Source organism: Lissotriton helveticus, chromosome 5_1 (genome assembly GCF_964261635.1).
Source record: "Lissotriton helveticus chromosome 5_1, aLisHel1.1, whole genome shotgun sequence".
Taxonomy (NCBI): Eukaryota; Metazoa; Chordata; class Amphibia; order Caudata; family Salamandridae; genus Lissotriton; species Lissotriton helveticus.
Window position 1 is genome coordinate 52,836,853 of NC_136065.1, and position 23,420 is coordinate 52,860,272.

General features: G+C 49.8%; 1 protein-coding gene across 1 annotated transcript in view; it reads left to right on the plus strand.

The window, feature by feature from the left end:
• DDR1 (discoidin domain receptor tyrosine kinase 1) overlaps positions 1-23,420 on the plus strand; it is a 296,382-nt gene that overhangs the window by 208,895 nt on the left and 64,067 nt on the right. Inside the window, exons 4-11 of the mRNA XM_078641698.1 lie at positions 6,427-6,655; positions 7,698-7,845; positions 12,100-12,202; positions 15,687-15,873; positions 16,394-16,640; positions 16,759-17,013; positions 17,719-17,882; positions 23,179-23,386. Of these exons, the coding sequence (XP_078497824.1) occupies positions 6,427-6,655; positions 7,698-7,845; positions 12,100-12,202; positions 15,687-15,873; positions 16,394-16,640; positions 16,759-17,013; positions 17,719-17,882; positions 23,179-23,386 (1,541 nt within the window). The remainder of the gene's footprint in view (positions 1-6,426; positions 6,656-7,697; positions 7,846-12,099; positions 12,203-15,686; positions 15,874-16,393; positions 16,641-16,758; positions 17,014-17,718; positions 17,883-23,178; positions 23,387-23,420) is intronic.

Sequence of the window (23,420 nt, forward strand, 5' to 3'; positions counted from 1 at the left end):
CCATGTTAAAGGTGGTGTTTGGATTCCCCCTGGTGGCATGAGAGCAGCATGACATGTGTCTTCCATGTTAAAGGTGGTGCCTGGGTGCCCCCTGGTGGTATGTGAGCAGCATGACATGTGTCTCCCATGTTAAAGGTGGTGTTTGGATTCCCCCTGGTGGCATGAGAGCAGCATGACATGTGTCTCCCATGTTAAAGGTGATGTCTGGGTGCCCACTGTTGGCATGAGAGTAACATGACATGTGTCTTCCATGTTAAAGGTGGTGCCTGGGTGCCCCCTGGTGGCATGTGAGCAGCATGACATGTGTCTCCCATGTTAAAGGTGGTGTTTGAATTCCCCCTGGTGGCATGAGAGCAGCATGACATGTGTCTCCCATGTTAACGGTGATGTCTGGGTGCCCCCTGGTGGCATGAGAGCAGCATGCCATGTGTCTCCCATGTTAAAGGTGGTGCCTGGGTGCCCCCTGGTGGCATGAGAGCAGCATGCCATGTGTCTCCCATATTAAAGGTGGTGTCTGGGTGCTCAGTGTTGGCTGGAGTGAAGCGTAGCCTGTCTCCGCATGTCAACAGTGGTGTCTGGTTCTCCCCCCCCCCCATGGCTGGAGAGCAGCATGGCCTGTCCCTCCCTTATCTAAGGCAGTGTCTGGCCCCCCTGCTGGCTGTACAGTTGCCTGACGTCTTTCCCACATCTAAGATTGTGTCAGAGTGACCCCTGGTGTTTCAAGTTTATTTTACGTTTATTTGGACCATTGGTCCTCAAACATTACATATATTAAAATACATCTAAAATTGCATAATCTGGGTGAGTTAAAAACTCATTTAAAACCAATAGGAAGAAGTGCCTTCACTCTTTGCATGAACTTCCCAATAAAGTGGCACATTTCAGTCACCAAAATTACAGCCTGGGCCCTAGACTTAATCTCATATTTGCTAAATATCGGTCTTAAAAACATGATTCGAATATCAAGAAACTTCTGGCAATCTATTAAGATATGTAACAAATCACATGAAGTGCCCAAAGTGCAGATACACCTTCCCGTCTTATCAATCATTGAGCTTTTTGCCATATTATTTACATAACATGGGTTTACCCCAATTCTTGCCCTTAGAACCTCTCTTCGCAACCAACAACCGGGTAACCTGTCAACATAGGGAAAGCATTGTTCATTTTTTCCATGCCACAGTCATAAAGTGTACTGAGGTTTTATTCGCAAGGTTCTTTTGATCCTGTGCCTGCGATATTTCATTCCCCAATATACTTAACACCTTCTTATCACAATTAATCATGTAAGTAATAGGACACAATTTAACCTTCATCGTGCTACTCAGCTTCGTCACGATAGCTCTAGTCTCTTTTGCTCATTTTAATTCGCTGTTCTGAATTTCGTTTTTACAATATTGTGATATTTTGGTGTTCTCACCTACTCCTAGGCGTTGCCAAAAACGAAGAAGGGTCATACTGGCTAAAATGCCCCATGCGGTCAGTCCTAGTTCAAGTCTTATGGCCTGTACCATTGCCGACAAGGGGAGTGAGAATTGATTTTTCAGATTTTTACCTTCCACAATATCCCAACCCTTTCTTCCACTCAAGCATAAAAGTTCTGCACCATACAGAAACTGCGGAAGCACCATGGCAAAGTAAGCTTTTAACACTTGTCATCTGACATCGCACCATAGGTTTTGTTAAACAATTTCAGTCCGCTAATCGATGCTGCTGTTCTTAATTTTAACGCATATAGATGGGTATGCCATTTCAAACTTCTTTCAACCCACATTCCCAATTACCTGTATTCTGTGACGGTTTCTACTTTCTCCGACCCCTAAAACCATGCAAACCCAACTTTCCTCCGGCCAAAGCTCAGGGCTTTAATCTTATCCATATTGACCACCGTTTTTTTTTTGGAGCAGTAATCGTGAAATATATTTAGTTTCCTTTGCAGGCCGATTTCGGTCTGATCCATGATCACCAGGTCGTCCGCATAGAGGAAACATGCAATATGCTTACCATCTTGTTTTGGGCTTGCCCCGTTGGCATTCCCTAATATCAGTGGCAAATCTGCCAAGAACAAGGAAAACAGCCGGGGGGGCCAATACGCTTCCCTGCCGCAACCCATTTCCAATCTCAATCTTCTTGGTTAAACTTCCATCTACAGCTAAAATTATCTGAGCCCAGTTCTATATGTGCAGCATTTGGATCAGACTTAACACATCTTTTGGGATACCCTAACTAGTTAGGGCCTCCCACAATAGTTCCCGGTCCACCAGATCGAAAGCTGCGCGGAAGTCCACAAGCCAACAAAATAAATTCCCCCGCTGTTCAATCGATTTCTGCCCTGAGAGCAAAGCAATGGTCAATTGTGGAATGGCCCGCTTTAACCCCTTGCATGCTGATGACGGCCCCCAGCCGTCATGCACTACAGTGCTCGTGTGCTGATGACGGCTGGGGGCCGTCAGGACCGCACCCGTGCTGAAATCTTCAGCACGGGAGCGGAATCGGCCCAGCATGGAAGGGGTTAAAACCCCCCTGTTCTGGGGGTATAATCTGATTTTCTTCTGCTCACTCTGTAAGTAGTCCCAAAAGGACTTTTGCAAAGACTTTCTTCCCTATATCTAGGAGATTTATTAACCTATAGATCTTCGGTAGATTTCAATCACCCTTCTTATGAATTGGTCTTATAATTGCACCCCTCGAACTTTCTGGTACAATTCCTGCCATCAAAATCACTTGGTACATCTTTGCAAAATACTCTGCCCACCATTCTGGTCTACTCTTTATTATTACTGCTGGAAGATTGTCTGGGCCAGCGGCACAAGTGAGGTTCAAATTTGCTATAATTTTCTTTATATAACTGGGAGCAAAATGTTTTTTTAAATCGTCCCTCACCAGTGACCACCCTGTCACCCCGGCCTTTTCTTGTACCTGCCAGTTCCCATATATCTCTTCTAGGTAACCCACCTAATCGTCCTCAGCGACCATACAGTTTAGGGATCCTACTTTCCTACCCGCGCATTCTTGGACCAATCTCCAAAAACCTTTTACATCTCCGATTTCAATTACCTCCAACATATTTGCCCATCACTTATCTTTATAAGTTCTTTTTTTATTCTTGATTAATGTTTTATATTTTACCCTAAGTGATTGAAGGGACTCAGACAATTCCACTTTAAACCTAGCCCTTAACCTTCGTTCCTTTTGCCTGATCTGAGCCTTTGCCACCCGGCATTCATCGTCAAACCAGGCATGCATATTTGTATTAACTCTCTGGCTTCCAGGGCCTGATTTACTTGATTTAGTGTTATCCTTAGGGTATCCACTAGCTTACTTATTTTGGTTTCGAACCAGATACTTCCATTCCTAGAATGGATTACTTCTCCTGGGATTGCCAGCTGGGTTTGTTTTAATTTCTCAATGTGTTCCTCTGTTATCCTGGTTGTCAGCCGCTTAGGGTAACCGACATGAACCTGTAGAACTCTTTCTCTCTTTTTACTGCTTGGTAAATATAATACAGTTCTCAAGGGATAATGATCGCTACCTTCCATTTTCACCACCTCAAAGTTTTTGATTAGCCCAAAATGCCAAGCATGGGCAAACACATAATCTACTGGGCAAAGTTGCTGGCCCTTCATAAAGGTCCGACGTGCTGGCCGGTCCAACTGCACTCTCCCATTTAGACCTACCATGCCGAATGAACCCATCAACTGAGTGCATTCCGTATCTTGTGGTGAGGACTCTCCTCTAGGGAAGTTGGCCACTTCAATATTATAAGATGTTAGTAATTCCTTATTCCAGCTATCCACCCTTCGGGGATCTGATCTAATCTATGATTAAATTCTCCTAACACCAATAATATATCTTTCTGATAATTTTCACTTACGGACACTATGTCTTCTTTCAGCTTTGCCAAGTTCTCCTTATATTCATGGTCCTTTCCCTTCTGTATATATACATTCATAATGCATATCTCTTCATTACAGGGATCTGACTTCTGCAGCAAAACCTTACAGCCTAGTGCCCAAACACACTGTAACTTCACATTTTCACCCTTCCTTGCTATCTGTGTAGAGATTAGCGTTAGTTGCCCCCCCCATTGCCTCCCCAAGGGGTGTTTCTTTTCTGCTTTAGCGTTTTGAACTAATCCTGCTATAACTAGGTTTGCTAGGTTATCGTCACACAGCCAAGTCTCCTGCAAGCACACAATATCGTTTCTTTTAATGAATTTGTTAACATTATTTTGAGTCGATATTTTCTTATATCTGTTTATATTCCACGATCGGATTGATAGGCTGTGTGACGACCCATGCTCCTAGTCGATTTCACTCAGGAACCCCTCCTCATCGTACTCCCTTAGTTCTGTGTTTGCTAGGACATTATACCTGTTTCCAGCGAGTATATCTCTTTCATGTCTTGCAATTTCATTATCGGTTATATTCTTGCAAGATCCTCCTTCTTATTCCAACTTGAATTGATTAACCTCACCTGCCGTAACCCTAAGCCTGCATGGCTCGTAAGGAAGTGCTGCCCCTGGATTTCCTCCCTTCTTACCAGTCTAATCCCCCCCTTTTGCAGCTCATTTTTTGCTTTTCCCACCGCGGCTTTTACCAAGGCAGAATAAAAGAGAACCTCAGTTACTTCGCCCCCTTTACTGCTCATAACGAACCCTACCTCTCTCGGGTCCTCTGTGCCAATGATGCAGAGGGTCACACATTTTGACAAGGAGTAAAGGAGCTGTGAACGATTTAATGGGTTTAATTTCCTAGCTTTTTCCCGCCTTTCCCCTGTTCGGCAGGTTCCAGGAACACCCATAGGTCGGGGGTACATTCTTGCCCGGCACCATTGGTGCCCCCGATAATCCAGCTTCGTTTCTCCTTGATAGGACGTCCCCTTTATCTTTTTCCATAAGGGCCTATTACACCTAGGGCTTCTAGCTCCACACGGGGCAGTTATCCTCTTCTCTATGTCTTTCCCCTCCTTTCCTTTGGATGTTGATACCAAGTTACTTTTACTATTCTTGTTTCTTTCTAGCGGATTCCAGTATTCTTCTTGTTCGGCTAGGGGCTTTGTCTTATTCTCCTTTGCTCTTTGCATCGCTTGTCCGACCCCTGGTGGCAGTACAGTTGCATTACATGCCTTTCCTATATGTAAGATTGTGACACGGTGACCCCCGGTGCAATACAGCTGCATGAGATATATTTCCCATATCTAAGGTAATGTTTTGGTGCCCCCTGGTGGCAGTACAGCTGCATAAGATATATTTCCCATATCTAAGGTAATGTTTTGGTGCCCCCTGGTGGCAGTACAGTTGCATGACGTCTTTCCCATATCTAAGATTGTCAGAGTGACCCCTGGTGGTAGAAGAGTGGTATGGAATATCACTCACTCTCCTGAGCAGATGTCACAGCGCCCCCTGGTGAAGGCAAAGTGGTGCTGCCTGTCTCTTTGCATTAGACCTCCTTGATTCGCAAGCAGCCTGGCAGGGGTGTGCCCTCAGGTGGCAGGTAGAGCCCTAAGGCTGGCAGACCCGACACCTGCGCTAGCCTAGGTGACCCAGATGTTGGCTATTTTTGTTTACTTAACTCTTATGATTGGGTGTTTTGTGTAACCAAAGCATGTCTACTTGAAGCCTGAGCAGTGCCACCCTCACCCTCCTCCCCTCTCACCCTTTGCCACCCTCACCCTTCGCCACCCTCACCCTTTGCCCCTCTCACCCTCCTTCCCTCTCACCCTCCCCCCTCTCATCCTCCATCACCCTCACCCTTGCCCCTCTCACCCTTCTCCTGCTCGCCCTTCACCACCCTCACCCTTTGCCACCCTCACCCTTTGCCACCCTCACCCTTTGCCCCTCTCACCCTCCTCCCCTCTCATCCTCCATCACCCTCACCCTTGCCCCTCTCACCCTTCTCCCGCTCGCCCTTCACCACCCTCACCCTTTGCCACCCTCACCCTTTGCCACCCTCATCCTTTGCCCCTCTCACCCTTTGCCCCTCTCACCCTTTGCCCCTCTCACCCTCCTTCCCTCTGCCCCCTCACCCTTTGACACCCTCAATCTTCGCCCCTCTCACCCTCCTACCCTCTCATCCTCTGCCACCCTCACACTTCGCCACCCTCACCCTTGCCCCTCTCACCCTCCTCCCCTCTCACCCTTTGTCACCCTCACCCTTCGCCTCTCTCACCCTCCTCCCCTCTCACCCTTCGCCACCCTCACCCTTTGCCCCTCTCACCCTCCTACCCTCCTACCCTCTCATCCTCTGCCACCCTCACCCTTCGCCACCCTCACCCTTGCCCCTCTCACCCTCCTCCCCGCTCACCCTTTGTCACCCTCACCCTTCACCCCTCTCACCCTCCTCCCCTCTCACCCTTCGCCACCCTCACCCTTTGCCCCTCTCATCATTTGCCACCCTCACCCTTTGCCCCTCTCTCCCTCTCCAGGATGGACACCAGTGAAGGTGACGGGGCCTGGTGCCCCTCGGGACCCGTCTTTCCCAACAACGAGGAGTTCCTGCAGGTGGACCTGAGGGGCCTTTACTTCATCACCCTGGTGGGCACCCAGGGGCGGCACGGCAACGGGCACGGGAACGAATTTGCCCGCTTCTACAAGCTGCAGTACAGCCGGGATGGGCACAAGTGGATGTGCTGGAAGGACCGCTGGGGCAACGAGGTGAGGGCTGGGGCAACAAGGTGAGGGCTGAGGGGCAACGAGGTGAGGGCTGAGGGGGGAGGTGAGGGCTGAGGGGGGAGGTGAGGGCTGAGGGAGCAAGGTAAGGTGAGGGCTGAGGGGGGAGGTGAGGGCTGAGGGGCAACGAGGTGAGGGCTGAGAGGGGCGGTGAGGGCTGAGGGGGGCGGTGAGGGCTGAGGGAGAGAGGTGAGGGCTGAGGGGCAACGAGGCGAGGGCTGAGGGGGGCGGTGAGGGCTGAGGGGGCAAGGTGAACCTTCTGACACAAATACACCTGACCATGAAGTATACCCCAGGGGCACAGAGTGTCCACCACTCTCTTAGATTACCCCAACCCAGCTCAGGGAGGAGACTCTGACCATAGAGTATACCCCAGGGGCACAGAGTGTCCACCACTCTCTTAGATTACCCCAACCCAGCTCAGGGAGGAGACTCTGACCATAGAGTATACCCCAGGGGCACAGAGTGTCCACCACTCTCTTAGATTACCCCAACCTAGCTCAGGGAGGAGACTCTGAAAATAGAGAATACCCCAGGGGCACAGAGCGTCCACCACTCTCTTAGATTACCCGTGCCCAGCTCAAGTGGCAGACCCTGACCATAGAGTATACCCGAGGGACACAGAGTGTCCACCGCTCTCATAGATTACCCCAACCCAGCTCAAGTGGCAGACCCTGACCTTGAGCATAGAGTATACCCCAGGGTCACCAGAGCGTCCACCAAGACAGTCCACAGAAGATGTTTTACCTCCTGCTGTGAGGGCCTGGGCCATGAAGGATGAAATGCTGTTCATGCAGGGTTGCTTCGTCCTTGAGGGTGGCAGGCATGTTTGAGTGCCGCAAGGACTGGGATGAGGAGGTCATGGCGTCCACACTCTCACAGCATGGGCCCTCAGGGGCCTCCTTCACCTCTTGGTCCGGCCAGGCTCTGCTCACCCCTACTGGTCCTAGTGACCTTGTGAGAATGCCCCCACAAGCTGAAGCTTCACCCCCAGGATAGTTTCTTGACTCTGTCTCTTCTCCCCCAGGTCATCGCCGGAAATGACAACACTCACGAGATCGTGCTCAAGGACTTGGGGCCCCCGGTGATCGCGCGCTATGTGCGCTTCTACCCCATGGCGGACCGGGTGATGAGCGTGTGCATGAGGGTGGAGCTGTACGGCTGCGTCTGGAGAGGTGAGGCGCACCTGAGGGCTGGGGCAGATGCAGGTGTCTGATGATGGGAAAGGGACAATCAGGGGTCTGATACTGGGAGAGAGGCAATCAGGGGTCTGATACTGGGAGAGGGGCAATCAGGGGTCTGGTAATGGGAGAGGGGCAATCAGGGGTCTGATACTGGGAGAGGGGCAATCAGGGGTCTGATACTGGGAGAGGGGCAATCAGGGGTCTGATACTGGGAGAGGGGCAATCAGGGGTCTGGTAATGGGAGAGGGGCAATCAGGGGTCTGATACTGGGAGAGGGGCAATCAGGGGTCTGATACTGGGAAAGGGGCAATCAGGGGTCTGATACTGGGAGAGGGGCAATCAGGGGTCTGGTAATGGGAGAGAGGCAATCAGTGGTCTGATACTGGGAGAGGGGCAATCAGGGGTCTGAAATTGGGAGAGGGGCAATCAGGGGTCTGATACTGGGAGAGGGGCAATCAGGGGTCTGATACTGGGAGAGGGGCAATCAGGGATCTGATACTGGGAGAGAGGCAATCAGGGGTCTGATACTGGGAGAGGGGCAATCAGGGATCTGATACTGGGAGAGGGGCAATCAGGGGTTTGATACTGGCAGAGGGGCAATCAGGTGCCTGGCAGTGGGAGAGAGGCAATCAGGGGTCTGACGGGTAAGTGAGGAGACATTCTGGAGTTTGACAAGGAAATAAGGGGGCATTTTGGTGTCTGACAAGGGAATTCAGAGATATTCTGGTGTCTGACCATAGAATAAAGTGCACTGTTGTGTCTGATGAGGTAAGGTGCCAAAAGACCCAGCTGCTGATCATGCGCCCGGGTCATACAAGCACAGCCACATGAGAGCCACCTTGGAATCATGAGGTGAGGGGGGGCTTGGACAGGTTGCAGCCATGACACCCGCACCTGGGAGCTGATGTCGGGTTAGGGTCCGCTATGGATGCAGCCATGAGACTGTGCCTTCATCCTAAACAAATAAGTATCCCACCTAACTAATAGGAAACGTCGGGCACTACTCTCATGAGGTGAAGCAATTCCTTGTTCTTATATAACCCTCACACTCTCTAGTAGTGTCATGCTTCATCATTCGGTTCACCCTGACTCCTAAAGGTCGAGGTGTGCTTGAACATCTTCAAGGGAGCACTTAGGAGAAATAGGCCAGGGGGTTTAAAGATTAGAAATCCTCTGTCAACTCCAGGTATCCCTCTATTCGCGGAGTTGTTGGGGATATTAAAACTATTTATAGAAGAAGGGTCATGAGGAGGTAATGGTCCTATGACCTTAGTGCCAACATGTTTCAGCCCTTAGAGATAGGCCAGAGAGGGTCCTAGGCTTTCTTCAGGGCAATTAGAATTCCCTCCTTGGATTTGCAATGAGGTGCAGAAAGCTGCACTTTGAGGACCGGTCTCATATATACTTATCTATGTTCTGGTATTTCAGGATATCGTGTCCAACCCTACTGTGGAGGACTAATCGTTTCTCAAGCGACAGCTGGTCCTGTCTCTTCTCTAGTCCTCCTCTGACCCTCTTCCCACTTGTCCTGTCTCTTCTCTAGTCCTCCTCTGACTCTCTTCCTGCTGGTCCTGTCTCTTCTCTAGTCTTCCTCTGACTCTCTTCCCTCTAGTCCTGTCTCTTCTCTAGTCCTCCTCTGACTCTCTTCCATCTGGTCCTGTCTCTTCTCTAGTCCTCCTCTGACCCTCTTCCAGCTGGTCCTGTCTCTTCTCTAGTCCTCCTCTGACTCTCTTCCAGCTGGTCCTGTCTCTTCTCTAGTCCTCCTCTGACCCTCTTCCCTCTGGTCCTGTCTCTTCTCTAGTCCTCCTCTGACTCTCTTCCCTCTGGTCCTGTCTCTTCTCTAGTCCTCCTCTGACCCTCTTCCCTCTGGTCCTGTCTCTTCTCTAGTCCTCCTCTGACTCTCTTCTCCAGCTGGTCCTGTCTCTTCTCTAGTCCTCCTCTGACTCTCTTCCCGCTGGTCCTGTCTCTTCTCTAGTCCTCCTCTGACTCTCTTCCCACTGGTCCTGTCTCTTCTCTAGTCCTCCTCTGACTCTCTTCCTGCTGGTCCTGTCTCTTCTCTAGTCCTCCTCTGACCCTCTTCCCACTTGTCCTGTCTCTTCTCTAGTCCTCCTCTGACCCTCTTCCAGCTGGTCCTGTCTCTTCTCTAGTCCTCCTCTGACTCTCTTCCTGCTGGTCCTGTCTCTTCTCTAGTCCTCCTCTGACTCTCTTCCAGCTGGTCCTGTCTCTTCTCTAGTCCTCCTCTGACCCTCTTCCAGCTGGTCCTGTCTCTTCTCTAGTCCTCCTCTGACTCTCTTCCTGCTGGTCCTGTCTCTTCTCTAGTCCTCCTCTGACCCTCTTCCCGCTGGTCCTGTCTCTTCTCTAGTCCTCCTCTGACTCTCTTCCCACTTGTCCTGTCTCTTCTCTAGTCCTCCTCTGACTCTCTCTAGTCCTCCTCTGACTCTCTTCCCGCTGGTCCTGTCTCTTCTCTAGTCCTCCTCTGACTCTCTTCCCGCTGGTCCTGTCTCTTCTCTAGTCCTCCTCTGACTCTCTTCCCGCTGGTCCTGTCTCTTCTCTAGTCCTCCTCTGACTCTCTTCCCGCTGGTCCTGTCTCTTCTCTAGTCCTCCTCTGACTCTCTTCCCTCTGGTCCTGTCTCTTCTCTAGTCCTCCTCTGACCCTCTTCCTGCTGGTCCTGTCTCTTCTCTAGTCCTCCTCTGACTCTCTTCCCTCTGGTCCTGTCTCTTCTCTAGTCCTCCTCTGACTCTCTTCCCGCTGGTCCTGTCTCTTCTCTAGTCCTCCTCTGACTCTCTTCCCTCTGGTCCTGTCTCTTCTCTAGTCCTCCTCTGACTCTCTTCCCGCTGGTTCTGTCTCTTCTCTAGTCCTCCTCTGACTCTCTTCCCACTGGTCCTGTCTCTTCTCTAGTCCTCCTCTGACTCTCTTCCAGCTGGTCCTGTCTCTTCTCTAGTCCTCCTCTGACTCTCTTCCCGCTGGTTCTGTCTCTTCTCTATCCTCCTCTGACTCTCTTCCAGCTGGTCCTGTCTCTTCTCTAGTCCTCCTCTGACTCTCTTCCCTCTGGTCCTGTCTCTTCTCTAGTCCTCCTCTGACTCTCTTCCCGCTGGTTCTGTCTCTTCTCTAGTCCTCCTTTGACTCCCTTCCCACTGGTCCTGTCTCTTCTCTAGTTCTCCTCTGACTCTCTTCCCGCTGGTCCTGTCTCTTCTCTAGTTCTCCTCTGACTCTCTTCCCTCTGGTCCTGTCTCTTCTCTAGTCCTCCTCTGACTCTCTTCCCGCTGGTCCTGTCTCTTCTCGAGTCCTCCTCTGACTCTCTTCCCACTGGTCCTGTCACTTCTCTAGTCCTCCTCTGACTCTCTTCCATCTGGTCCTGTCTCTTCTCTAGTCCTCCTCTGACTCTCTTCCCGCTGGTCCTGTCTCTTCTCTAGTCCTCCTCTGACTCTCTTCCCACTGGTCCTGTCTCTTCTCTAGTCCTCCTCTGACCCTCTTCCAGCTGGTCCTGTCTCTTCTCTAGTCCTCCTCTGACTCTCTTCCTGCTGGTCCTGTCTCTTCTCTAGTCCTCCTCTGACTCTCTTCCAGCTGGTCCTGTCTCTTCTCTAGTCCTCCTCTGACCCTCTTCCAGCTGGTCCTGTCTCTTCTCTAGTCCTCCTCTGACTCTCTTCCTGCTGGTCCTGTCTCTTCTCTAGTCCTCCTCTGACTCTCTTCCAGCTGGTCCTGTCTCTTCTCTAGTCCTCCTCTGACTCTCTTCCCACTTGTCCTGTCTCTTCTCTAGTCCTCCTCTGACTCTCTCTAGTCCTCCTCTGACTCTCTTCCCGCTGGTCCTGTCTCTTCTCTAGTCCTCCTCTGACTCTCTTCCCGCTGGTCCTGTCTCTTCTCTAGTCCTCCTCTGACTCTCTTCCCGCTGGTCCTGTCTCTTCTCTAGTCCTCCTCTGACTCTCTTCCCGCTGGTGCTGTCTCTTCTCTAGTCCTCCTCTGACCCTCTTCCCGCTGGTCCTGTCTCTTCTCTAGTCCTCCTCTGACTCTCTTCCCACTGGTCCTGTCTCTTCTCTAGTCTTCCTCTGACTCTCTTCCCGCTGGTCCTGTCTCTTCTCTAGTCCTCCTCTGACTCTCTTCCAGCTGGTCCTGTCTCTTCTCTAGTCCTCCTCTGACTCTCTTCCAGCTGGTCCTGTCTCTTCTCTAGTCCTCCTCTGACTCTCTTCCCACTTGTCCTCTTTCCTCACTGGTCCTGATGGCTCCTTTCTCCTTGAATCTCTCCACAGATGGTCTTCAGTCCTACACGTCTCCAATGGGCCAAGTTATGAAGCTTGGGAATGACATCATCAATTTGAACGACTCCACCTACGATGGGTTCAGCATAACCAGGTACTCACGACCCTCTTTGGTTCCCAAGCCAGGTACCAGCACCCTCTCCCGCTTCTATCCCTGTATGTCGTCTGTAAGCTAGGACAGCTCTCTGCCCAGGTACCAGCACTCTCTCTCCTCTTAGCCATGCATGTATTCTCCAAACCAGGAGAGCTCTCTGCCCAGGTACCAGCACCCTCTCATCTCCCCACCGTGTGTGCCGTCTCCAAGGGTTCACTGACAACATCGAAGTAAAAAATATTGATGTTAAAAGTATCGACCAAAAAAATATAGACAACAAAAATATCAACTCCTATACTTACACAGGTAAGTACAAAAATATCTACTCAAAAATACCAATGTAAAAAATGTAGATGTATAAAATATCGACTTTTATATAACTAGAAAATAAAATAATATATATTAAATAAATTAGATATTAAATATAATATTAACAAAATAAAATAAATGTAATATACATTTTAATAAAAAATAATAACAAATAAACTTAATAAAAAAATACACAAACATAGTTTTATACATATAAAACAATTAATAAACTATTATTTTTAATTTCTTTTAAATATTTACAATAATATAAAAAATTGAAATATATATTAATAATTTAAAATATAAAAAACAAATATCTATAATAAATTAAAACATTAAACTATTAGAAAAATATTGAAACTTACATTTCACAATAAAATCAGTGCAACAATAGGGAGTGTATTGGATTGAGGAGGGGTACAAATTACTATTCCCACTCCACTGAATGCAACAGTAGGGAAAGTGTTGGATAGCTGAGAGGTAAACATTACTATTCACACTCCAGAGAGTGCAACAGTAGGGAACGTGTTGGATAGCAGAGAAACAAAAGTTACTATTCACACTCAAAAAGTTAAAAATATATATATTAAAAAAAGAATGACATCAAAATAAATAAACAATATTTAAAAAATATATTAAACATATAAAAAGAACACATATAATATTAATTACATATTACAAAAACCTAAATATTCTAAAAAAGAAATAATACAAATTTTGAAAACAATAATTCTTTTAAATTAGAAAATATTTACAATTTGTTTTTATTAGGACATACTTTTTTTTTATTTCCTACCCTATAGCACCACACCAATAACAAAACACTAATAAACAATAATTGACTACACACACTTTAATACTATAATATCCACAACACACAAGTAAATTAAACTATAAAATAATAAAACAAAAGTAAAACTTATTTTTAAATTAAAAATTATTACTATTAACAACTAATAATTAAATAATTAACATTTATTTAATACCCACCCTTTACCCCTTTAAAAGTAAAAACAACACATACAAAAATAAATAATTACCCTAAATAAATTTCAAATAATTAACATTAATTAACAACTATTTATTAATTAATTAAACACAAATTACTTCCCCCCTTACCCCTATAAACACCACAACACACACCAAAAATTAATTTCACAATTACCATAAATTACCAATTCATTAATTAAAATTAATTAAATACCAATTAATAATTAATCAATAAAAATGAATTACTTCCCACACTTCCCACACTTTACACCTATAAGCACCACAACACACATCAAAACTTAATGACACAATTACCAAAATGAATTGCCTATTAATTAATTCAAATTAATTAACCAATTAATTTATAAATTAAAAATAAATTACTTCTGACCCTTTACACCTTTAAACACCACAACACACACCTAAAATAATTGACACAACTGCCATGAGCAATTACCAATTAATTAATATTAACAACCAATCAATTTGTAAATTAATAATAAATTACTTCCCACCCTTTACACCTATATACACCACACACCTAAAATTAATTACACAATTACCATAATTAACCACTAATTAATTAAACTTAACCAATTATTAATTAATAATAAATGACTTTAAACATTTAACGCTTAACAACTCAATCATACGAATATTAATAAATAAAAAATAATCAAGACATTTAATGTCATTAAATTACTTTCCACCCTGTTCCCCTATAAACCCACACCTGCTAAATTAAAAACTACTAATAATGTAACACATAAATTAAAAATACAAACAATTCTTAAGCAAAAAAATACATCACATGCATATAAAATATTTACTAAAATACATAACATTAATAAAAAACGATATTTTTAAGAACTATATTTTTGCAACCCATATTAAACACTTTGATATTTTTGTTAATCGATATTACTTACTTGAAGTTGATATTCTTGACCACTATATTCTTGCTGTCGATATTTCTGACCCACGATATTAATGACTCGATATTGGTGCAACTCGACATTTTTAACTTGATATTCTGGCTCTGCCCCGCCTACAAGCCAGGCGAGCTGTCTGTCCAGGTGCCAGCACCCTCTCCACTCCTAGCCATGCTTGTATTCTCCAAGCCAGGGGAACTCTCTGTCAGACGCCACCAAGCTCTTCCCTCCCCACATGGGTGTCATCTCAAAGCCGAGGAGCTGTCTGGCCCGGTGCCACCAAGCTCTTCCCTCCCCACATGGGTGTCATCTCAAAGCCGAGGAGCTGTCTGGCCCGGTGCCAGCACAGTCTCTGCTCCTAGCCCCATGTTTTGTCTCACAGTCCAGGTGTCCACCCATGCAGTGTACAACCACACTCTCCACCCACCACATCCCCCAGGCGGAGGTCCTTATGGTCAATGTTGGTGATGTTTCCGGGTCCAACATGGGCTCCCGTCTGTCAAGCACCACCTGCGGCACGGCGAGCTCTTCAGAAGCCCATGCTCCGGGCTCTATTGCTATAGACCTATCAGGGCCTGTCCTCCCTTCTCAGCTCCTATTGATGGGAGAGGCCTTCCTTCTCACCCTCCCTGCTGCTACTGTGGAGGGATGCATGGGCGTCTCAGCCTCACCGTGGCCATTCTTGCACCCTTCTTGGAAGACACGAATGCTCCTCAAGACTGCCTTTGAGCTTTGCCAGATGTTATTGTTAGAACTTAAGATCCCTTTGGTCCCGGTGACCACCGAAGGCCCCTCAGGGTCCTGGGATGAAGCTGCTGGGGGGATGGGGGCTGGAGAGGGGTTGGGGGGATTGGAAGGGCAAGTTGCTTGTGGCCAAGACACGCGTCTACCATTGAGGCCAGGCACCATCGGTAAGAGGTGGGTGTCTAAGGAAGGGGTGACATGTCGCAGACTTGGGTAACCTTTCCCTCAGAGTCACCAGATGAGTTGGTCCCATCTGTCTTCGTCTTGTATCCGTCACACGAGTGGCTGCTGTCCACAAAGGCCCTCTAGGACCAGTTCCAGTTCCAACTGGGGCCAGGTCCCAAAGAGGCTTCCATTAGTCAGATGAACTCTCCCCAGCACCTGCTGCTCTTATTCAAAGTAGTCACCCCCTCTCTTGTTTGTCCCCTCAGCCTGCAGTATGGGTGCCAGAAGGTCACCCGTGGGTCCTTTGTTACCCAGTAACTCTCTTCTCTTGTTTGTCCCCACAGCCTGCAGTACGGGGGCCTCGGTCAGCTCACGGATGGGGTTCTGGGCTCCGATGACTTCACCCAGATCAAGGAGCTGAGGGTCTGGCCAGGCTACGACTATGTGGGATGGAACCGCTCAGCCTTAAACAAGGACTTCCTGCAGATGGAGTTTGAGTTCGACTATCCAAGAGCGTTCACCTACATGAGGGTAAGAGGGTGAGGAGGAGGGGGGCTCGGGCCCTGGCCTGGGGTGCAGCTCTGGAGGTAGTGAGAAGCACTGGGGTAAATGCAGCAGAAGTAGTGTCCAGTACAATAGACATAGGGTGTAGGAGGTAACTATGGGATGCAGCCTGTCCAGCAGGGTACAGTAGAAGAGGCTGGGGTGGGAGGAGAGTTCTGGGGTACCCCAATGATCAGCAGTGTGGACGGTTATCCTACTGTAGAGTGAAGTCACAGGGCCATCTATGATTCAAGATGAAGTCAGGGGATACCCCACCGCTCCTTACATAGATCTTTGAAGCTCCGCGTTCACTTGTTTGGCGAGCGTGTCTCATCCCTTGAGCTCTCCTCAGCATCCTTCTTCTCCAGCTACACCCATCTCTATTTCTCCCTGACATCTCTCATGTCTCTCTTCCCCACACCTTACTCCCACTCCCTTGATTTACTGCTGCTCTCTTTGACCTCCTTTCTGCTCCTCTCTGTCCTCCATCCTCTGTTTCACTTCACAGGTGCACGTGAACAACATGCACACACATGGCGTGCAGGTCTTCCGGCAGGTGGACTGCTCCTTCCGAAGGGGCCTGCACTCACCCTGGGAGCCAGAGCCGGTCAGCCTGTCCCTGGCCTTGGAGGTGACGGACCCCACCGCCCGCTCCATCACGGTGCCGCTGCTGGAGAGAGTGGGGCGCATTGTCCGTTGTAACTTCCACTTCTCCGCCTCATGGCTGCTCTTCAGTGAGATCGCCTTCCTGTCCGGTAAGCAGGGCCGGGCTGGGGGTGTGTGAGGCTCAGAAGGGTTACACCTTGGCTAGAGGGGTGGCACAACATGCATGTGTGGTTCATCTCCCACCAACTGCACACTTCTCTCTTTCAGAGGTTGTAGATGACTCGGACCCTGCCGAGGCCAGCCTCCATCCCCCGCTTCCTGCCCACCGGGCGTCCATAGCCCCTCCCCGCCCGCAGGAGGAGCCTGTCTCTACAGCACACCCACAACACAGGATCCCTGCTGCGACCGAACAGCCTGGCGCTACCCTACACGAGGCGCCCGGCATGGCCTCCGAGCACACTGGCGCCACCCTTCATGTGGGGCGCATGATCCCAGCCTTCACCGCCAACAATACTGCCCTAGGTGAGTAGGTTCAGGGGCACCTCTTGAGGGTTTTAAAAGGGGGGACCTTGTGAGGATCATCCAAGGGGCACCTTGCGAGGGTCGTCCAGGGGGCACCTCGCGAGGGTCATCCAGGGGGCACCTTGAGAGGACCATCTAGAGCACATGTCATGAGGGTCATCCAGGAGGCACCTCATGAGGGTTGTCCAGGGGCACCTCGCGAGGGTCGTCCAGGGGTCACCTTGCGAGGGTCGTCCAGGGGGCACCTTGAGAGGATCATCCAGGGGGCACCCCGCGATGGTCATCCAGGGGGCCCCTCACAAGTGTTGTCCAAGGCACACCTCATGAGGGTCATCCAGGGGGCACCTCGTGAGGGTTGTCCAGGGGCACCTCGCTAGGGTCGTTCAGGGGGCACCTCGCGAGGGTCATCTAGGGGGCACCTCGTGAGGGTTGTCCAGGGGCACCTACCCAGGGTCGTCCAGGGGCACCGCATGAGGGTCATCCAGGGGGCACCTCGTGAGGGTTGTTCAGGGGCACCTCGCGAGGGTCGTCCAGGGGGCACCTTGCTAGGGTTGTCCAGGGGGCACCTCGCGAGGGTCATCCACAGGGCACCTCGTGAGGGTGATCCAGGGGGCACCTTGCATGAGTCGTCCAGTGGTCACCACCCAAGGGTCTCTGGGTCTCAGTCTGATGAAAAAACATCTCAAGCTTCTCCTCTTCCCTCAGAGCCCGATGCTCTTGGGGACAGCCGGACGAACCAGCCCATCGCCAAGGATGACAACAGCAACACCTCCATCCTGATCGGATGCCTCGTAGTGATCATCTTCCTGCTCCTCGTCGTCATCTTCCTCATTGTCTGGAGGCAATACCTGAAGAAGGTCCTCGGGAAGGTGAGAAGCGGGTTCCGCTGCTGGTTCTGGTGGTGGAGGGAGGGAGGGAGGGAGGATGGGCCTGTTCCAGCCAGGAAAGCTTCAAAGCAGCTCTGTGTCCAGTCACTTCATCTCACTGTAGAAGACGCTGGAGTCTGAAAACAATCCTTTCAGTCACAAGTTTCAGAGGCGGAGCCCACCCACCCAATCCCTGAAAGAATTCCATTCAGAATCCAACATGGAGTCTGTTACAGTGAGAATAATTGAAAACAAACAATAGAACAGGAGCAAAGAGGGCCTTGCCTGGATGAAGTGACAAATATATATTTTTAATGAATATACATTTGTAACATTTGAGGAAGTTTATTAAAGTAGAATAAAAAGCTAACATTTTTGGCCCTCAATTACCTTTACCAAATATTTGCATTTATGTTTATCTTACAATTATGTATGGGGTCGAAGACGTAAGAGTCTATATACACCAGGCTTGAAGAACTAACTTAAATGATTTATAGTTAGAACATCACTGGCAGAGCAGAGATCCACTGCACACTCCCTACAGCCACCCCCAAACAGAGGGGCCGGAGGGCCCCAAAGAACCCCTGGAGCTACCTGTGAGTGCAGGGGCCCATCTCAAGGCAGAATCTCACCAGGAGTGCAGGTGGAGGCAGAAATCACCAAGCACAAGGCACAACTCCTTAGAGATTGAGGGCCTCATTTACAAGAGGCCTGTGCCACAGGAGCGTCACTTTTTATGATTCTCCGGTGGCGCAGGCCTCTCAATCATATCTATGAGGCCTGGCTCTGCATGACTCTCTGGTGGCGCAGGTCTCTCAATCATATCTATGAGGCGGCGCGAAGCAACTCTGCATGGCCTCATAGACGCGCAGCCTCACTCCATGTTAAGGAGGCGTTCCATGGCCTTGCGGTGGGTCTTCCCATGCAGCACCCATGGGGTTTGAAGCATTCACAGATTTACAACTATCTGTAAACGCGTCAAAACTGTGCGCCTCCCAGGGCAGGTGCAACAATTGTTTTTGTGAAGCGAGGTGCCCCATCCTGCACAAAATCAATCGGATTTCAACGAAGGCACCCTGATGCCTTGGCGCTAGGGTATCTGCATTGGTGCATGGCTGCCTCAACGGTGCCAACGGAAAGCAAAGGACAGGGAGGCATGGCATTGCCGTACATACGACACGTCCATGCACTTTCCTTGTGACCCAAAGTATGTAAGGCCCGGGCAAGGTTTATATGAAATAGTAAAAACTAAACATGTTTGGGGGGAAATGTGAGCAATCTAAATTAAAATAGCTCAACAACTGTTGAGAAATAGTTGAAAATAAAACCCCCAAAAAGTCCAATTCAGATTAAATTCATTGAACAAATTCACTAAGCAGCAAAAAAGGAAAAAATAATAAACTTATCGAAAAGTTTAATCATAGAATATGTAACTCTCCCAGAGGGCCGCGGTATCCTGCTGGGGTGGGAGAGCTCTGGGCTGATGAAGTTGCCTTGGAGTTGACATGGTCAGTGGGATGGACATGTCTCCTTCGTGGAGCCCAGCAGACCCAGACCCTGACAGCGGCCGGCCAGTCAGGGTGCACGTCTCCCACCTCGGATGCTTGTACTCAAAGCTCTCTGGCCTTTGAGGTGTGTGACGATGAAATATATATTAGAAGTCCGCAGTCACCAGGCCAGCAGCACTCCTTTGCTCACAGGCAGGGTTCATGTCTCAGTTCTTGAATTATATAAATGCTTCACTTACTCAGAAGGAAAATACTTCATAGCCAATCGTGTGACAGAGAACAATGATCCTCTTCTTGGCCACACTCTCCCTCCCCATCTCGCAAAAATGGAGAGGGGCCTTAAAATGTTGGCATTAAAGCCCTAGCTGGATTACTTTGCAGTACCTTTTACTATTAAGCTCCTTTCACTTCCCTTACCCGGCCTGCCTTGCTTCCTAAAAACAGGAATTGGTCCAAGCTTGACATGACAATGCTTAATAAATTCCTTCTTAAGAAACCCCTACCCTTATATCCCAACATGACCCAGACCAAATCTCCGTGCACCAATGGCTTACAGAGGCTACAGATTTGTCCCTACCACTTTCATCCAAACCGCAACGCAATGGAGGAAGCACTATGCGCCCGAGGCTAAGTCTGAATACCTGACAGCATCGAAGAAATACCATACCCTTTCTAGATCTGCTGGTGCGACTTACTTCACGGAGAAGATCACCAACCCCCAACACTGCCAGAGAACTTTGTTTAAAGTTGTGACCGAGCTCTCAGCAGCAAGCACTTTTCTACTACCCCCTGCTCTTTCTCAACTTCAGTGTGACGAGATAGCAATGTTTTTTCAAAATAAAGTCAAGTCCATCCACCGTCAACTTGACATGGACGCCTCCCACCTAGGGAACTTCTCCCAAGCTGATAGACACTTTGACGCATCCCCCCAGATATCAGGTCTGAGGAACCCCTCCAAATTAGGTGTCGGACCTGGCTACACTGCAATCTCTACTGGCATCCATCAAGTCCGCTTCCCCACTTGATCGCCTTCCTCCTTCTGAACTCAGAATCTTGAACGATGCTGCCCTTACTGTGATTCTCAACCTCCTCAACATATTTTTAAGCAAAGGGCACATACCTCAGAGTTAGAAACACGCTCTTGTCCTTCCTTTGTTGAAGAAGGGTGATTGTGATCCTCTCTGTTGGTCAAATTTCCGCCCGATCTCCCTTCTATCTGTTTTTCCTAAGACACTGGAAAGGCACGTTCATTTCCAACTCTCCTCTTTTGCTGACTCCCAATTTCCTTCACCCTTCGCAGTCCGGCTTCAGATCTGGCCATAGCAACGAATCTGCCCTGCTTCAGGTCACGGAATGTCTTAGGCAATAGCTCGACTCCGAAGGGAGTGCCGCCGTCATCCTGCTAGACGTAAGGGCGGCCTTCGATGCAGTGTCACACACCATCTTGACAGCCCGACTTGAGGCCACAGGTATTGAGGGTCTAGCCTTGAGGTGGCTGATCTCCTTCTTAAAAGATCGCACCTTTCAGGTCTTCTTGACAAATACTAGATCGAAGACCTTAGCGCTTACCTCTGGAGTCCCTCAGAGATCAATTTTGAGCCTATTGTTCTTCAATATCTACGTTCGCCCTCTGGCTGGCATTGCTGAGAAGTCAGGCCTCACCATCATTTCATATGCTGAAAATACCCAGATTATCTTCTCATTATCAGCTGCACAGCATCATGATCCCTCCCTACTCCAGCTTGGCCTGAGAAATGTCTCCCTCTGGGTGACTAGAAATGCCCTGAAGCTGAATGGCAACAAAACTCAGGTCCTGGATCAAGGAAGTAACCCCAAACTCTGGGGTGTTAACCACTGGCCGGAAGCTCTGGGACCATTACCTGCTCTGGTAGCTAAGGTCAAGAATCTTGGTTTTTCATTGTCGATAACAATCTCCCCGCCAAACCTCAGGTGACCAGTCGCAGCCGCTGGCTTCTCTGTTCTCAAATGGCTTAAAAGATCCTCTGGCTAATTCCACCGGATGCCCAGAGAACGGTGATGCAGGCTTTGGTGAATTCCAGACTGGACTACGGCAATGTTTTACACCTGGGCGCAGACGAATCCTCGATGCATCACCTGCAGATCATCCAGATGCGCCTCAGTTTCACCGCTGCTTCATAAACGACCTGGCTCAGGGTGAACAAGCGCATCAAATTCAAGGCCTTATGCTATATGTTCCGGGCCAAACTTGGCTTGGCCCCTTCTTCTATCCAAGGCTTGGTGAGACCCTATGTGCCCACCGACAGCCGCTCACAGTTCTCAGTGCCCAGGTTCCGTCTGGCACGCATGAAAGGCCGCTAACTCTCTTCTAGCTGAGCTCAGGAACTGTTACTCTTTGCTTGCCTTCCACAAGAATGTGACGACCTTCGGTGAAAGTTTTGTGTTTGGAAGCACAGGGCTGCAGGGTTGGAGGGGCTCCTCAGTGAAGGTGTTGTGTTTGGAAGGAAAGGGCTGGGGAGGGGGGGGGGTCCTCATTCAAGGTGTTGTTTGGAAGCACATTGCTTGGGAGGGGGTGGGGGGCTCCTCAGTGAAGGTGTTGTGTTTGGAAGCACAGGGCTGGGGAGGGGGTGGGGGGCTCCTCAGTGAAGGTGTTGTGTTTGGAAGCACAGGGCTGGGGGGGGCTCCTCGGTGAAGGTGTTGTGTTTGGAAGCACAGGGCTGGGGAGGGGGTGGGGGGCTCCTCAGTGAAGGTGTTGTGTTTGGAAGCACAGGGCTGGGGAGGGGGTGGGGGGCTCCTCAGTGAAGGTGTTGTGTTTGGAAGCACAGGGCTGGGGAGGGGGTGGGGGGCTCCTCAGTGAAGGTGTTGTGTTTGGAAGCACAGGGCTGGGGGGGGCTCCTCAGTGAAGGTGTTGTGTTTGGAAGCACAGGGCTGGGGGGGGCTCCTCGGTGAAGGTGTTGTGTTTGGAAGCACAGGGCTGGGGGGGGCTCCTCGGTGAAGGTGTTGTGTTTGGAAGCACAGGGCTGGGGGGGGCTCCTCGGTGAAGGTGTTGTGTTTGGAAGCACAGGGCTGGGGGGGGCTCCTCGGTGAAGGTGTTGTGTTTGGAAGCACAGGGCTGGGGGGGGCTCCTCGGTGAAGGTGTTGTGTTTGGAAGCACAGGGCTGGGGGGGGCTCCTCAGTGAAGGTGTTGTGTTTGGAAGCACAGGGCTGGGGGGGGCTCCTCGGTGAAGGTGTTGTGTTTGGAAGCACAGGGCTGGGGAGGGGGTGGGGGGCTCCTCAGTGAAGGTGTTGTGTTTGGAAGCACAGGGCTGGGGGGGGCTCCTCGGTGAAGGTGTTGTGTTTGGAAGCACAGGGCTGGGGGGGGCTCCTCAGTGAAGGTGTTGTGTTTGGAAGCACAGGGCTGGGGGGGGCTCCTCGGTGAAGGTGTTGTGTTTGGAAGCACAGGGCTGGGGAGGGGGTGGGGGGCTCCTCAGTGAAGGTGTTGTGTTTGGAAGCACAGGGCTGGGGAGGGGGTGGGGGGCTCCTCAGTGAAGGTGTTGTGTTTGGAAGCACAGGGCTGGGGGGGGCTCCTCAGTGAAGGTGTTGTGTTTGGAAGCACAGGGCTGGGGGGGGCTCCTCGGTGAAGGTGTTGTGTTTGGAAGCACAGGGCTGGGGGGGGCTCCTCGGTGAAGGTGTTGTGTTTGGAAGCACAGGGCTGCAGGGTGGGGGCTCCTGAGTCAGACCTCATATTATATGATATTGAGCTGCAGGATGAGGGCTGTGATCAAAGCATCTGAGGGTTGTTCAGCTGATTCTTTCTTAACTCCCCCGCCCAGGCCCAGCGACGGATTTCTGATGGCGACCTGACCGTCCACCTCTCGGTGCCTGGGGACACCATCCTTATCAATAACACTAACAACTCCCTGACCCACTCACGGCACTCCAACCGCTACGAGCGCATCAACTCCACGGACAGCGAGTACCAGGAGCCCAACCGAGCCCGGATGAAGCTGCCGGAGCTGCCCCACGGAGCCGAGGGCACAGGTAAGAGGAGCCATGTGTGAGTGGGTCCCTGGAT